The following is a 16,557-nucleotide window of genomic DNA, read 5'->3' on the forward strand; positions in this document are numbered from 1 at the left end:
CTCTTACATACAGGGTAATACAGCACCCCATACCTCTTACATCCAGGGTAATACAGCGCCTCATACCTCTTACATACAGGGTAATACAGCGCCCCATACCTCTTACATCCAGGGTAATACAGTGCCCCATACCTCTTACATACAGGGTAATACAGCGCCTCATACCTCTTACATACAGGGTAATACAGCGCCCCATACCTCTTACATACAGGGTAATACAGCGCCTCATACCTCTTACATACAGGGTAATACAGCGCCCCATACCTCTTACATCCAGGGTAATACAGTGCCCCATACCTCTTACATACAGGGTAATACAGCGCCTCATACCTCTTACATACAGGGTAATACAGTGCCCCATACCTCTTACATACAGGGTAATACAGCGCCTCATACCTCTTACATACAGGGTAATACAGTGCCTCATACCTCTTACATACAGGGTAATACAGCGCCCCATACCTCTTACATACAGGGTAATACAGCGCCTCATACCTCTTACATACAGGGTAATACAGCGCCCCATACCTCTTACATCCAGGGTAATACAGTGCCCCATACCTCTTACATACAGGGTAATACAGCGCCTCATACCTCTTACATACAGGGTAATACAGTGCCCCATACCTCTTACATACAGGGTAATACAGCGCCTCATACCTCTTACATACAGGGTAATACAGTGCCTCATACCTCTTACATACAGGGTAATACAGTGCCTTATACCTCTTACATCCAGGGTAATACAGCGCCTCATACCTCTTACATACAGGGTAATACAGCGCCCCATACCTCTTACATCCAGGGTAATACAGCGCCTCATACCTCTTACATACAGGGTAATACAGTGCCTCATACCTCTTACATACAGGGTAATACAGCGCCTCATACCTCTTACATACAGGGTAATACAGCGTACATACCTCTTACATACAGGGTAATGCAGCCCTATACCTCTTACATACAGGGTAATACAGCGTACATACCTCTTACATACAGGGTAATACAGCCCCATACCTCTTACATACAGGGTAATACAGTGCCCCATACCTCTTACATCCAGGGTAATACAGCGCCTCATACCTCTTACATACAGGGTAATACAGCGTACATACCTCTTACATACAGGGTAATACAGCGCCTCATACCTCTTACATACAGGGTAATACAGCGCCCCATACCTCTTACATACAGGGTAATACAGCGCCTCATACCTCTTACATACAGGGTAATACAGTGCCTCATACCTCTTACATACAGGGTAATACAGTGCCTTATACCTCTTACATCCAGGGTAATACAGCGCCTCATACCTCTTACATACAGGGTAATACAGCGCCCCATACCTCTTACATCCAGGGTAATACAGCGCACATACCTCTTACATACAGGGTAATACAGTGCCTCATACCTCTTACATACAGGGTAATACAGCGCCTCATACCTCTTACATACAGGGTAATACAGCGTACATACCTCTTACATCCAGGGTAATACAGCGCCCTATACCTCTTACATACAGGATAATACAGCGCCCCATACCTCTTACATACAGGGTAATACAGCGCCTCTTGCCTCTTACATACAGGGTAATACAGCCCCCCGTACCTCTTACATCCAGTGACGTCTCTTTGATGTAGATGTTCTCTTTCCTCATCTTCTCCTTTCAGACCTTCAGACCAGACGCTCTTTTTCAGCCATTTCTCGTCTCTGCAGTTTGACAAACAAAATCTTAGTTTACTACTTTTCCATCATCCTCCCATCTTCTGGACAAATCATCCCACCAACCCCAATACTGTGCCGCTGTGCTCCCCAATATTATACTGCAGAAAGCGATAAACCCCCTGATAATACTAGTACCATGCAGATGGTGCCCTTCAATAATTATTGGCACACAGTGCCCTAAAATAACTGCAAATAGTGCCCCTAACACTAATAGTGTAAACATAACGTCCCCCAAAAATAATGGTGATAAGCTGATACTGTGCCAGGTGCCCCCACAGTAATAGTGCTCCCAAAAGTCCCACCAATAGGAATAATTCTCTGCTAGAGCACACATGGTAGTAATAGTGCTCTTACAGTGCCCCCAACATGTCCCCACTGTGCCCCAGAAGTAATAATGCTCCCATAGTGTCCATACTAGTAATCATGTTTCCCATAGACCCCCAGTAGTAATAAAGCCCATCATAAGGCACCAGTGGTAAGAATTCTCCTTATAATGTGCCAGTGCAAAAAATACCCCCTTTTAATGCCCCCAGTTGAGCTAATGTCCCCATAGTGCCCCCATGTGCCAGTATAAAATGCCCCATATATAGTGCCCCAGTAGATGCCCTCAGTGTCCTCCATAATTTGCTAGTATAAAATACCCCTTCTTAGTGCCCCCCATAGATGAGCCCATAGTACTCCTCTCCCCCCTTCCCAATAGTATCCACCATAATGTGCCTGCCGCCTCCCCCCACGTCACTAGTGGCCAGCGGGGCTCGAGAGGCAGCTGCCCTGGACCCCTCAGGAACAACTGGTCCCAGGGCAGCTGCCCCTTTTGCCCCGTGTTAAAGATGGCCCTGACCCCGTGGAGCCCCCCCTGGGGTTAGTAAGCTAGCCAATAGTTGTACTCCGGAACTCCCATAGAAATGAATGGAGCGGCCACTCTGTTCCTTTCGAGGGGCTCTATGGAGTTTGGAGCCCTTATTCTCAAGATCAGTGGGGGTCCCAGTGATAGGACCCCCGCCAATTGAATAGTCAGCCCATATCCTGTGGATAAATTTAAATATCCAGAAAACCCCTTTAATGTATATACGCATTTACTCATCTTTTTTATACCGATTTATATCCGTATACAAAGTTTTAAATTATTGGTGAAGACGTATCATGTATTACTTTAAAAGGGAAATAAAATAACAATGTAACGTCATTTCCTGGCTTATCTTAGATGAGACGTCTCGGGCTGTGAAGCCGTCTCAGAATACTGCGTATAGGGCCCATAGAATCTTCTGCTGGAACCAGAAGGGGCCTGTTATCCCAGTGTGTGCCTGGCCTGTCATGAAGGGCCCAGACTTACCTAAACTTGTTATTTCCTGTGCTAAATCCCTCTGCCTTATGTCAGGTGCAGCCACTCAGACCAAGGACAAAGAATGGCTTGTGAGGGCAGGAGCGCGGCTCCTACACGTGCAGTGCCCTCAAATATTGCGGCTTTCTTAAGAAGTCGATTGAATGGCGCCCAAGTCCTGCTCTGATTGCACTTGAATGGGTGTAAATGTTAAACACACAAGTCATAGAAGAAGAAAGAGGGAGCGGTGGCTGGAAGGAGGCCAAGGGTTTTCTTATTAACTTGCTGAAATCATATTTAAAAGATATCCAATTGTAAAATGACCGGATAACTTTCATCTTAGAAGTTTACTCAATTTTCTGCCAGCTACTCATCATTCACACAGTCATTTAGGATGCTAAGAGTTGTAGTTGCAAGAAGGTATTGAGATTCCAGGGGTGAATATCTTAAAGAGGCGACCCTTGTAAATGGCCTAAAATAACAAATGAATGGGATACTCGCCTGTTTTCTTGTCCTCCTGCTGCTGACATCTTCCTGGCTGTGCACAGGTCACCACTGCAGCCAATCACTGCCCTCAGCCATGAATGAAATGTTTCTGCTGACGCCATTGATTGGCTTCAGCGGTGGCCTGTGTGCACAGAGTGTTACTGCTGCAGCCAACACAGGATAGTGGTGAGGAATGAAGCGCACCACAGGAGGTTGTAGAGGAGAAAACCAGTGAGTATGCATTCATTTATCTTAGGCAGTTTGCAAGGATTGCCCAAGTTTTTATATAACTCCTACAACCCCTTTAAATGCATTGAGCCTTACCTTGCATGAATTGCCATATGGTATGTGTTCAGACAGCTACTTGATATCCTGTTACCATTTCTGCTATGTCCTGTAACCATGCTGCACTTGACCCCAGGGTGCTTATTTATTTCGTACATGATATAGCATGACCTTATCAGGATCTCAACACCATTTTTTAGAGCTCCATATCCCCTGCATAGAATGTGAGTTAAGCGTTATTTTTCTGTCTGCTTGCAGTTACCACTAGAGGGAGCTCACTACATATTGTTTTAGTATTGAGTTCCATGGATAACCACAAGCTCATAAGCTCCCCCTAATGGTGGCTCCAGTCAAGTAGAATCATATCATTTCATTATACAGGTATGTAGAGGATTTGCAGCTCTGTATCAGAAAAATGATGCCTTGACTGCTATTAAGATATTTTGCTCCTATTTTGATACAGATATGGTGTTATAGGGCGGACATTCACTTTTAAAATAGTTCTAGAACGCAGTCATTCCTCTGGTGTATAATATACACTCATTATCTATGTGTTATGCTGCTCTGGGGTCTATGTAGGTGGCCACAGTCGCCTGCTCCTGCCTTTATATAGATGCAAAATGGACAGGAATTTTGTAATTATATTATTGTTGGAACACAAGTTCCAGAGAGATAATGGGGAGAAGAATGGCTGCCAAAGAGGAGCGCGATTCCAGAGAAATTAGAAATATCACATGAACTGAAGTGCAGAAGCTCATCCTGATATTATGTCAGTCCTTTCGTTTGCCATCAAAAGTTTGGTAAAAAGCTGTGTATGGTATAAATGATAGAATAAGGATATGCAATGTATGGTGAAATGAGAATGCCCTGTGTATGATATATGTGATAGATCAGACATTATTGTGTGTGATACATATGCTGAAATTAGTATCTCCTGGTTACGGTACATGCAATAGAATAAGACATTTGTATAAATAATATATGTGGTGGAATGAGAATGTTCTCTGCATGTCATTATGTTATTGAATGAGATTGTCCTGTGTATTGAACATATTTTATATGTGATGGACACTATGTCATATATGTGATGAAATGTGACTTCCCTGTGCTAAGGAACCTGTGATGGCATGAGAATGTCCTGTGTATGGTATATATGATGGAACGAGAGACTCTTATGTGAGATACATGTGATGCAATAATAATAGCCTAGTATGGATAGTATGAAAATGCCATGTGTATTTCATACATGATAGAATAAAAGTACACTGAGTAAATATAATGGAATGAAAATATTGGATATAGTAATTGGATGATAATGTCCTTTCTATGCCATATGTGGTGGGATGGGAATGTCCTGTGTATTGCACATATGATAGATTGAGGATGCCCTGTGTTTTATGGTAGAATGAGAATATCTTGTATCTAGCACATGTGACAGAATGAAAATAACCTGTGCATGTGATGAAATGAGATTGCCCTGTGTAAATCACATGTGATATGTGATGGAATACAAATATTCTGTGTAAAATATATATAGGAAGGAATGTGATACTTCTATGCAGTTACATGTAAAGGAATGAGAATGTATAGTGAAGTCTATGCTAAAGAATAAGATATGCATTAGTTTAGTATATGTGATGGTATCACCTGTGTGTACCATGTGTTATGGAGTGAGAATCTCCTGTGTGTACCATGTGTTATGGAGTGAGAATCTCCTGTGTGTACCATGTGTTATGGAGTGAGAATCTCCCGTGTGTACCATGTGTTATGTAGTGAGAATCTCCCGTGTGTACCATGTGTTATGGAGTGAGAATCTCCTGTGTGTACCATGTGTTATGGAGTGAGAATCTCCCGTGTGTACCATGTGTTATGGAGTGAGAATCTGAGAATCTCCTGTGTGTACCATGTGTTATGGAGTGAGAATCTCCCGTGTGTACCATGTGTTATGGAGTGAGAATCTCCCGTGTGTACCATGTGTTATGGAGTGAGAATCTCCTGTGTGTACCATGTGTTATGGAGTGAGAATCTCCCATGTGTACCATGTGTTATGAAGTGAGACTCTCCCGTGTGTACCATGTGTTATGGAGTGAGACTCTCCCGTGTGTACCATGTGTTATGGAGTGAGAATCTCCCGTGTGTACCATGTGTTATCGAGTGAGAATCTCCCGTGTGTACCATGTGTTATGGAGTGAGAATCTTCTGTGTGAACCATGTGTTATTGAGTGAGAATCTCCTGTGTGTACCTCGTGTAATGGAGTGAGAATCTCCTGTGTGTACCATGTGTTATGGAGTGAGACTCTCCCGTGTGTACCATGTGTTATGGAGTGAGAATCTCCCGTGTGTACCATGTGTTATGGAGTGAGAATCTCCTGTGTGTACCATGTGTTATAGAGTGAGAATCTCCCGTGTGTACCGTGTGTTATGGAGTGAGAATCCCCCGTGTGTACCATGTGTTATGGAGTGAGAATCTCCGGTGTGTACCATGTGTTATGGAGTGAGAATCCCTGTGTGTACCATGTGTTATGGAGTGAGAATCTCCGGTGTGTACCATGTGTTATGGAGTGAGAATCTCCGGTGTGTACCATGTGTTATGGAGTGAGAATCTCCGGTGTGTACCATGTGTTATGGAGTGAGAATCTCCCGTGTGTACCATGTGTTATGGAGTGAGAATCTCCTGTGTGTACTATGTGTTATGGAGTGAGAATCTCCTGTGTGTACTATGTGTTATGGAGTGAGAATCTCCTGTGTGTACTATGTGTTATGGAGTGAGAATCTCCTGTGTGTACTATGCGTTATAGAGTGAGAATCTCCTGTGTGTACTATGTGTTATGGAAGGCAATGCTTCAGGGTAATATCATTGCACTGTACACGGTGTGATGGAATTGTAGATGATCTTCTGCAGGAAATTAAAGGAGTATTTGTTTTATTACTGCTGTAACATGATGCGCTGTACAGTACATGCGGCAATTTGCCATTGCCTTGTATAGTATGTTTGTTACAATGCAACTCTGCTGCATATTATAAATTGGGGGCTGTGGTTATAGCGTATTGTGTGTGAGCCATGCCTTAATAATTCAGGAAGGGACATGGATTTGTATCTTTTACCAAACTCTCTGAAGCGGATTCCTGCGGCGTGTGGGAGGGATTATGGAGCTTGTTTATTTTCACTTTAAAGCATTTAGTCTGAAATGTGAGGCCCCCAGCAGCTGATCCGGAGGATTCACTGGTATTGTGTTATGCATGTAGTCTGCATCCCCAGCTGCAGTGCCCCCCACAGGCTAGTGAAAGAATACCAAGTATTCACTTTATTTGGAGATGCTATTACAAATTGACATACTTCTCTTTCTGTCTTTCAGTCTGCAGACTGTCATGTCACCGCAAGTGTGAAGCCAAGGTAAGTGACGCTCCTATTCTTTCTTTTATCATATACACTGTGCAGGTTTTTCAATGTATTACTGGGTCAATCTATTCAGCCTAATGGACTTAGTGACTTAGTGGAGCAGAAAAGATTGAATAATAAAGCAATGTCATTTCGTATTTTTTCTTATTTAATGGTCCTGTTCAGCAAATAAAGCAAGTTTTCAAATAACATCTTGAAACTCATACAGCTCCTGTGCTAATGATTGTACAGCAGGCAGGCGTAGCTGGTGCACTATAGTTGCAAAATGCTAACAGTCCCTACAGGTAGTCAAATTCTACATTCATAAATAGCTCTCTTGCTTCTTGCTAACCTGCTCCTCTGTAGAGACATTTGAAATTGGTGCAGGTTAGCATTATTTATAGCCTTAGTAGACTTTCATGCAGATATACCAGTAGAAGAGAAGGAAAATGGAGACAGAGGCACACAGGACAGAGAACTGAAAAAAGGGGGGGGGGGGAAACATCTTTATAGGTAATGCTCACTGAGCTCTGAATCTGTAGCTATACAAGTAGATAACTCCCACTGAGTCCTGAACCTGCAGTTCCACAAGCAGAGAGTGCCTACTGAGCTCTGAACCTACAGCTCCACAAGCAGGGAATGCTTATCGAGTTCTAAATCTGCAGCTTAAGAAGCAAGAAAAGCCTCTGAGCCTGCAGGCAGGGGGCACCCAGTAAGTGTTGAACCTGGAGTTCCACAATTAGGGAGCACCCAGTGAGCTCTGAACCTGCAGCATCACAAGCAGGGGGCACCCAGTGAGTGCTGAACCTGGAGTTCCACAATTAGGGAGCACCCAGTGAGCTCTGAACCTGCAGCATCACAAGCAGGGGGCAACCAATGAGCTCTGAACCTGCAGCTCCACAAACAGGGAAGGCAAATCTTCCTAGTTATATTAGCTATCTACCAGTCAGTAGTTTAAGAAATCTGAAGCTGCTATGGTAGCCATATTGGCTGTCATCTAGTTTCCCCAGAAGTAAATAACTCAGAAACATCTGACGTAGTGAGGAGCGATGTTTACTATGAATGTTTTAAAATATATTTTAGGGAAACTTTGGAGTCTATAAAATGCAAGTATAAGTGGAATTATGGGTAACAGTGGAAAAAATTGATTGATTCTTTTGCAACAAAACAGTGAAGAAGAGCTGACACTTCTCTGTTCTAAACATTCATCAGGGTGACAGGATGTCCACTTGACCTGCGGCCTCATTAATAATGTTTAATTTAGCGTGACCCTCACCTCCCCTAATAATTCTCAGACATAGAATCATCTGTTATGTTCTGGAGCATTTGTCCAGGGTGTGATTCACACAGTCCGTATTCAGCATTCCTGTACGTCTGTCATCTGATCAGTCGGAGAACTGCGTCTGCAGACCACTTTGTTTTGAAATGAGAAGTGTTTGTTGAGTCCTGCGCGGAGGTGCTTCATGCTTGTCTTTTTCCAAAGATCTGTAGGGCACCACGCAGCACTCTTTAAGAGATGGCAGGAAAGCGGTGCCATAGGAGATGAATAGGAGATAGACAGCATAGCCTATGGTGTACGGGTGACTCTACAGAAACCTATAGCCCAAGTCTTATGTATAGTCCTTAAACGTCGTATGTTTATTGACACTTGAGAATAAGGCTACTTTCAAACTAGGCTTAAAGTTTTCCAGTATTGAGTTCTGTCCTAGGGGCTCAATACCGGAAAAGAACTGATCAGTTTTATCCCCATGCATTCTGAATGGAGAGCGATCTGTTCAGGATGCATCGGGATGTCTTCAGTTCAGTCCCTCTTAAGGTATTTGGCCAGAGAAAATACTGAAGCATGCTGCGGTATTTTCTCCGGCCAAAATTCCGGAACACTGAAATGTATTAATGCCGGATACGGTACCAAGTGTTCTGGAAAAACGGATCCGGTTTCCCGGTCTGGGCATGAGCAGACCTTTTAAAATGCGAAGAGACGGATCCGGTATTTCAATGCATTTGTCAGACAGATTCGCATCTTGATCCGGAAACAAATGCGATCCGTTTGCATACGGATTTCTGGATCCGGCAGGCAGTTACGGAAACAGAACTGCCGGCCGGAATCCTCTAACGCAAGTGTGAAAGTACCCTAAATCAGTGGTTTTCCAGTATTGCAGTTGGAGAGCTATGATTTTTTCTAGAATGGGGTCATTTTTTAAAACCGCCATTTTAGACACCGGTCTTAATACCCCTTTAGCAGGCGGTGGACGCGCCAAATTTATGTAGAGGCACCATCCTCTAGATAACTTCGGCGTCTCCACCGCCTGTCTAAATCTGCGCCAGCTTCCTTACTGTCTTACATTTAGACCATTTTCTATGCCTAAGGCCTCATGCACACAGCCGTTGTTCGGGTTCACATCCGAGCCGCCGTTTTGGCGGCTCGGATGCGGACCCATTCACTTCAACGGGGCCGCAAAAGATGCGGACAGCACTCCGCGTGCTGTCCGCATCCGTTGCTCCGTTCTGCGGCCCCGCAAAAAAATATAACATGTCCTATTCTTGTCTGCAAAACGGACAAGAATAGGCAGTTATATATCAATGGCCGCCCGTTCCACAAAAAACGGCACGGTCGTGTGCATGTAGCCTAAAACAGGCAAATGATAAATGAGAGGGGCCTGCCGGAGCACCCACTTTTTTGACCTGGCGTGAGCGGGGAAGTGTAACACATTGCGGTACAAATAACCTTTTCGCCAAAAAGTGGCGTATATCTGTTTGTAAATGACCCCCCTTAGTCCTTAATCAGATGTATTTAATAAATGGTATCGCTTACACCATTTGCAGTTTAATATGAGATTCCTGACAGTAACATTATATTCCGGCATTACTGAGCATATGGGAAACAGAAGTTTGTTCAGCACTCGGATAAAATCTATTCTACTTTATTTAGTTTGAAAATCCATTTTTCTTACGTGTTTCTGGTGGACAGATCGCTACGACTGGTGGGGAAGGATGGTTCTCCACCAGAAATGTAAGAAAAATGGATTTTCAAACTCAATAAAGTAGGATGGATTTTATATGAGTGCTGCTGAGCAAACGTCTGTTTCCCATATATCAACCTTGCGCCAGCCCCGTGTTCATGCATAGTGGGTTTTGTATCATCTCTATTACCAGCCATACGATTCCCTATTCCCTGGTTGTATGGACTGTTATTTTTTTTTTTCATGGATGATTGTCACAGTAAAGAACTTCATTTTACATTCATGAGTTGATGCAGCAAAGCTGAATTTGTCATCATTTGGCACAACCCATGATGAGACAGTATCTCAATGTGTTCTCTGTGATTTAACATTAACAGCGATTTATCATGATGCAGAAATGCAATTAACGGGGTTCTGTTGTAATTAAAGACATACATTGATTTCTAGCCTGGAGTCCAGATGGATACATTTTACCTTCACTGATACATTATAGTAAACTACCCGCCAGACTGGATACAATTGTAGCAAAACCTTGGTTGTGGACGTATTAGGCTACTTTCACACTATAAATATCCATCAAAAAACTACCAGACGGCAGAAATTATAAGTAAATTTATTAACCAATTACATACAGGACAATCCATACATGAAGAACAAGTGCAGGGAAAGGCGGATCCCCTGGAGGAAGACACAGGGACAGCAATTCAACATCCACATTAAATGACAATAAAGTGCGTAGTGCCAAGGTTGTCAAACAAATAAAACACAGAATCACTTACCCATGTGTGCTTCCTCAAGGATGGCGCCAGCCCCGATGCGCGTTTCAGCGAAGACCCCCGCAGACGAAGGTTCGCCGAAACGCGCGCATCCTTGAGGAAGCACACATGGGTAAGTGATTCTGTGTTTTATTTGTTTGACAACCTTGGCACTATGCACTTGCGCTCCGTTTTCTATTGTGTCAGAGAAAACGGATCCGTCCCCATTGACTTGCATTGTGGGACATGATGGATCCGTTTTGCTCTGCATCCCATGACAGAAAGAAAACCGCAGCTTGCTGCGGTTTGCTCTCCGGTATGGGAACGCAACCAAACGGAACAGAATGCTTTTTGGAGCACCACTCCGTTCCTTTCTGTTACGTTGACAATGAATAGGGACAAATCGGAAGTGTTTTTTTCTTCGGTACTGAGATCCTACGACTGATCTCAATACCGGAAAATAGAAACACTAGTGTGAAAGTAGCCTTAGGTGTGTATGGCCTCTGGATGCAAACGAGAACGCCTCCATTTATTGGCAGCAAACAGAAGTCTTGAAATCTTGAGAAGTTGAAACATAAAGACTATTAGAAGGATGCGCTGATTGGGGTTGTGTCATCTCAGACGCTGATGACGTATGGCTAGGATATGCCATCCACATCAGACAGAGGCTGGTCCCACCTCTGGGCCCTGCTCTCATCTCCAGCCCCCGCACAGCACAGCCGCCCTCCATTCACAGCCGAGTGCCAGCTTGGTCATTTCTGGCAGCATCATAGAGGTGAATGGAGCTGTGGCCGCACTTGTTTGGTGTGCTGTGACCTCCCATAGCGATCGATGGAGACCATGTCGCACATGCATAGTGTGCTTTCCTTCACTTCGCGGGGCCCGTTCTGGATATAGGTGCGGGTCCAGGAGGTGGGACCCACCATTACCTACCGATGATACTATATCCTCACAATATGCCATCAATGTTGGAGACGAGCCAATAGAATTGGGAAATACTGTACACCCATAGATGACACATTCAGCTCTGCTACATTGGTCTAGATGTCGATGTACCCAGTATGGGCTCTTTGTCACAGTGGCGCAGTTTTTCTTCGGCTTCTGGCGGCTTACCTCAGCGTGCAGTCATCCAGAGCTGCATTCCTGCCGTGGACCTGCTGACACACGGTGTGCCTCGGACCAGGGATTTGGCTCAGAGAACCCGCCTGTGCCTCGGTGCCAACATTACTGGCATCTGGTCAGTGTTACTGAGGAATGGCACCAACCTGTAGGGTAAAGAAAATAAAGTGAGACCCCGGGGAGGAAGGGGAGGGGGTACACGCTGCACACACAGGGTCTGTTGAGAAGCGGCGACTCGCCCCAAGCTTACACAAGGCCGCCAGTGAATTCTCCGTCTCCCGTTTCACCCCAGCAGATCCACATCAGTCATTTCTATGTTTTTTTTTGTTTTTTTTAAGTAAATCTGTACAATCTATTCTTAGAAGCTCATACCTAGTTAACTCTTTGGCATCTGGTTAAAATTGACATGCATTTCTGGAGAATTTTTCCAGTACTTTACTTACCTCCTCGATATCAGTCATGTCTTTTTAATCTCTGGTCACATCCAAAGCTACATCTGCATTCTGGCTGATACTTAGAGCTGCCGATGTTCCTAATTCTTATACTCCTGGAATATTCAGAGACTCTTGGACTTCTGGAAGAGCTGGCAAACCTCCCGGGTGCCCACACATACCCACCTCTCCCTGACACCACTGCCAACCAACAGCGGGAGGAAGTGAGGGACAGGCAGAGGCGAACTATATGCTTGGCACTATGGTTGGCATTGTTCATAGGGGGACTGACAATATTTCTGTTGCCGCTGTGGCTGGTACTAGTGATGAGGGCACTCACAGCATACATGGGGCACTCCGGGCGGCACTCTTGTAGCTGTGCTCTGGTTCGCACTATTTCTGTTGGCACACACTATTCATGAGGTCACTGCAGCTGGCACTTTTAAAGGGGCTACTCTCTTGCTGGCACTATTCATGTAGGCACTGATGGCAATATTAGTGACCATAAAACGGGAGGCCTGTATGTTTAGGGGGTTTGGGGTCTGTAAACAGGGGGGTCTAGTCTGGGGTCTTCGTAAAGGGGGGGGGGGCACAGGATTTGTATACAGGAGGATCTGGTTTGGTGTCTGTATACAATGTGAGGTCTGTGCCGTATATATGGGAGTATGGTCTGGGGTCTGTGTACAGGGTGTCCGTATGAAGGGCTTGTCTGGGGTCTGTATAAAGAGGGTATGGTCTTGGATCTGTATATGAGGTGTCTGTGGTCTGTTAACAGGAGGGCCTAGTCTGGGGGGTTTATACAGGGAGACTCTGGTCTATAGGCAGCATAGGGTTTGGTCTCTGGGGTCTCTATATGAGGGTATGGTCTAGGCTCTGTATGAAGAGGGTGCATATGAAAGGCTTGGCTGGGGTCTGTTAACAGGAGAGTCTAGTCTGGGGTCTTCATACATGAGGTATAGTGTCTGTACAGGGGAGGGTCTGGTCTGGGGGTCTCTATACAGGAGAGTCTAGTCTGGGGTCTTCATACATGACGTATAGTGTCTGTACAGGGGAGGGTCTGGTCTGGGGGTCTCTATACAGGAGAGTCTAGTCTGGGGTCTTCATACATGAGGTATAGTGTCTGTACAGGGGAGGGTCTGGTCTGGGGGTCTCTATACAGGAGAGTCTAGTCTGGGGTCTTCATACATGACGTATAGTGTCTGTACAGGGGAGGGTCTGGTCTGGGGGTCTCTATACAGGAGAGTCTAGTCTGGGGTCTTCATACATGAGGTATAGTGTCTGTACAGGGGAGGGTCTGGTATGGGGGTCTCTATACAGGAGAGTCTAGTCTGGGGTCTTCATACATGACGTATAGTGTCTGTACAGGGGAGGGTCTGGTCTGGGGGTCTCTATACAGGAGAGTCTAGTCTGGGGTCTTCATACATGACGTATAGTGTCTGTACAGGGGAGGGTCTGGTCTGGGGGTCTCTATACAGGAGAGTCTAGTCTGGGGTCTTCATACATGAGGTATAGTGTCTGTACAGGGGAGGGTCTGGTATGGGGGTCTCTATACAGGAGAGTCTTGTCTGGGGTCTTCATAAATGAGGTATAGTGTCTGTACAGGGGAGGGTCTGGTCTGGGGGTCTCTATACAGGAGAGTCTAGTCTGGGGTCTTCATACATGAGGTATAGTGTCTGTACAGGGGAGGGTCTGGTATGGGGGTCTCTATACAGGAGAGTCTTGTCTGGGGTCTTCATAAATGAGGTATAGTGTCTGTACAGGGGAGGGTCTGATCTGGGGGTCTCTATACAGGAGAGTCTAGTCTGGGGTCTTCATACATGAGGTATAGTGTCTGTACAGGGGAGGGTCTGGTCTGGGGGTCTCTATACAGGAGAGTCTAGTCTGGGGTCTTCATACATGAGGTATAGTGTCTGTACAGGGGAGGGTCTGGTATGGGGGTCTCTATACAGGAGAGTCTTGTCTGGGGTCTTCATACATGAGGTATAGTGTCTGTACAGGGGAGGGTCTGATCTGGGGGTCTCTATACAGGAGAGTCTAGTCTGGGGTCTTCATACATGAGGTATAGTGTCTGTACAGGGGAGGGTCTGGTCTGGGGGTCTCTATACAGGAGAGTCTAGTCTGGGGTCTTCATACATGAGGTATAGTGTCTGTACAGGGGAGGGTCTGGTCTGGGGGTCTCTATACAGGAGTGTCTGGTCTCAGGTTTGTATATATTAGGGCATAGTCTCGGATCTTTATACAGGGGGTCTCTATAAGGGGCTAGTCTGACGTCTCTATACATGGAGATTTGGGGTTTGTACAAAGTGGGTATGGTTCCAAGTCTGTAGACAGGTGGTCTCTGAGGACTGCTCTAAATCCACATATTGTGGTTCTCAACCTAACCTCTTCCCTCCTAACTACATACAGCACTACAGAACATGCAGGCTAATACAGCGCCCCATACCTCTTCCATCCAGTGACGTCTCCTCTGATGTAGATGTTCTCTGTCCTCATCTTCTCCATTCACAAGAGACCGCCATGAAGACTTCTTTAGCCGCATATTGTCTCTGCAGAATTTGACGAACCGACATCTTTCCTTCCTACTTTTCCATCATCCTCCCACCTTCTGACCACCCATCCTGCGACCTCTAAATACTGTGCCCGCTGTGCTCCCCAATACTACACTGCAGAAACAGTCCCCCTGAAAACACTAGTACCGCACAGATAGCGCCCCCTCCAGTAATTATTGGCACACAGTGCCCTAAAAAATAATTGCGCCCAGCAAATAGTGTCCCTGACACTAATAGTGAAAACATAACGTCCCCCAAAAATAACTGTGCTAAGCTGATACTGTGCCAGGTGCCCCCACAGTAATAGTGCTCCCCAAAATCACAACAATAGTAATAATTCTCTACCAGCGCACACTTCGTGTTAGCAGTGCCCCTAACAGTACTAATGTCCCCACTGTGCTCCAAAAGTAACAATGCTCCCATAGTGCCCATACTAGTAATCATGTTTCCCATAGTCCCCCAGTAGTAATAATTCTCCTTATAATGTGTGACAGTACAAAAATGGCCCCTTATAATGTCCCCGTAGTGCCCCCCATAATGTCTGCCAGTATAAAATGTCCCTATATAGTGCCCCAGTAGATGCCTTCATAGAGCTTCTCTCCCTCTTTCCCCATAGTGCACCCTGTAATGTGTGCCAGTATATAATGCCCCTATTTAGTGCCCCCAGTAGATGCCCCCATAGTGCTTCTCTTCCTCCCTTCCCCATATTGGTCAAATAAATAAAAATAAACACAAATACTTACATCAATGGGGGCTGCCAGCAATGCAGTGGCCTGCGCTCTCCGCTGCCCAGCTCGGGTGGCGCGATGATGTCATGCTGCCTGCGCCAGCCTCTGATAGGGGCGTTTGAAGTCTGTATAAAGGGGGTCTGGCCTGAGGTCTGTATAGAGGGCTTGTCTGGGGTCTGTATAAAGGGGGTCTGGCCTGAGGTCTGTATAAAGGGCTTGTCTGGGGTCTGTATAAAGGGGGTCTGGCCTGAGGTCTGTATAAAGGGCTTGTCTGGGGTCTGTATAAAGGGGGTCTGGCCTGAGGTCTGTATAAAGGGCTTGTCTGGGGTCTGTATAAAGGGGAGTCTGGTGTGGGGTCTGTTTCTTTTTTTAGGGAGGTTGGTGCCTGGTCCTATATGAATGGACAGAGGATAAGGTAACATTTTAACGATGCCTCCTTTTGTTCCCCTGCGTCTCACTAATATTCCTTCACAAAAGAGTATTGCAAAACCTCCTGATTATGATTCGCACGTTACGCAGCTCCAAAGAGTTAAATGACCGATTCAGCTCTGCTACATCTGCATGTGTATTTACTTGCAGTTAATTGTGGCTTCTTTCCAAAGAAACATTCTTTCTAACATCTAAATGCATTGAGTTTATGGAAAGTCGGGCTCACGGTATGCGGCGCGCTGGTCACAGATCAAATGCTAACAAATATTTTTCCAAGATCTTCCCATCGTTACAAGTTGTAGGCCGGATTCTTGTCTAAAGCATCTTAAGTTCTAAGAAAAGAATGTAATTAAGGAGCAGGCAAGCCAGTATGTCGCAGAGGCTCCACAC

General features: G+C 45.3%; 1 protein-coding gene across 13 annotated transcripts in view; it reads left to right on the forward strand.

Moving 5' to 3' along the window:
- The window catches only part of TNS1 (tensin 1), a 423,340-nt gene that overhangs the window by 161,089 nt on the left and 245,694 nt on the right, over positions 1–16,557 (forward strand). For all 13 annotated transcript variants that reach the window (XM_040439494.1, XM_040439493.1, XM_040439496.1 and 10 more), the window contains exon 3: positions 7,174–7,211. In XM_040439494.1, coding sequence (XP_040295428.1) covers positions 7,174–7,211 — 38 coding nt within the window. The remainder of the gene's footprint in view (positions 1–7,173; positions 7,212–16,557) is intronic.

The sequence above is a fragment of the Bufo bufo genome, chromosome 7 (genome assembly GCF_905171765.1).
Source record: "Bufo bufo chromosome 7, aBufBuf1.1, whole genome shotgun sequence".
Lineage (NCBI taxonomy): Eukaryota > Metazoa > Chordata > Amphibia > Anura > Bufonidae > Bufo > Bufo bufo.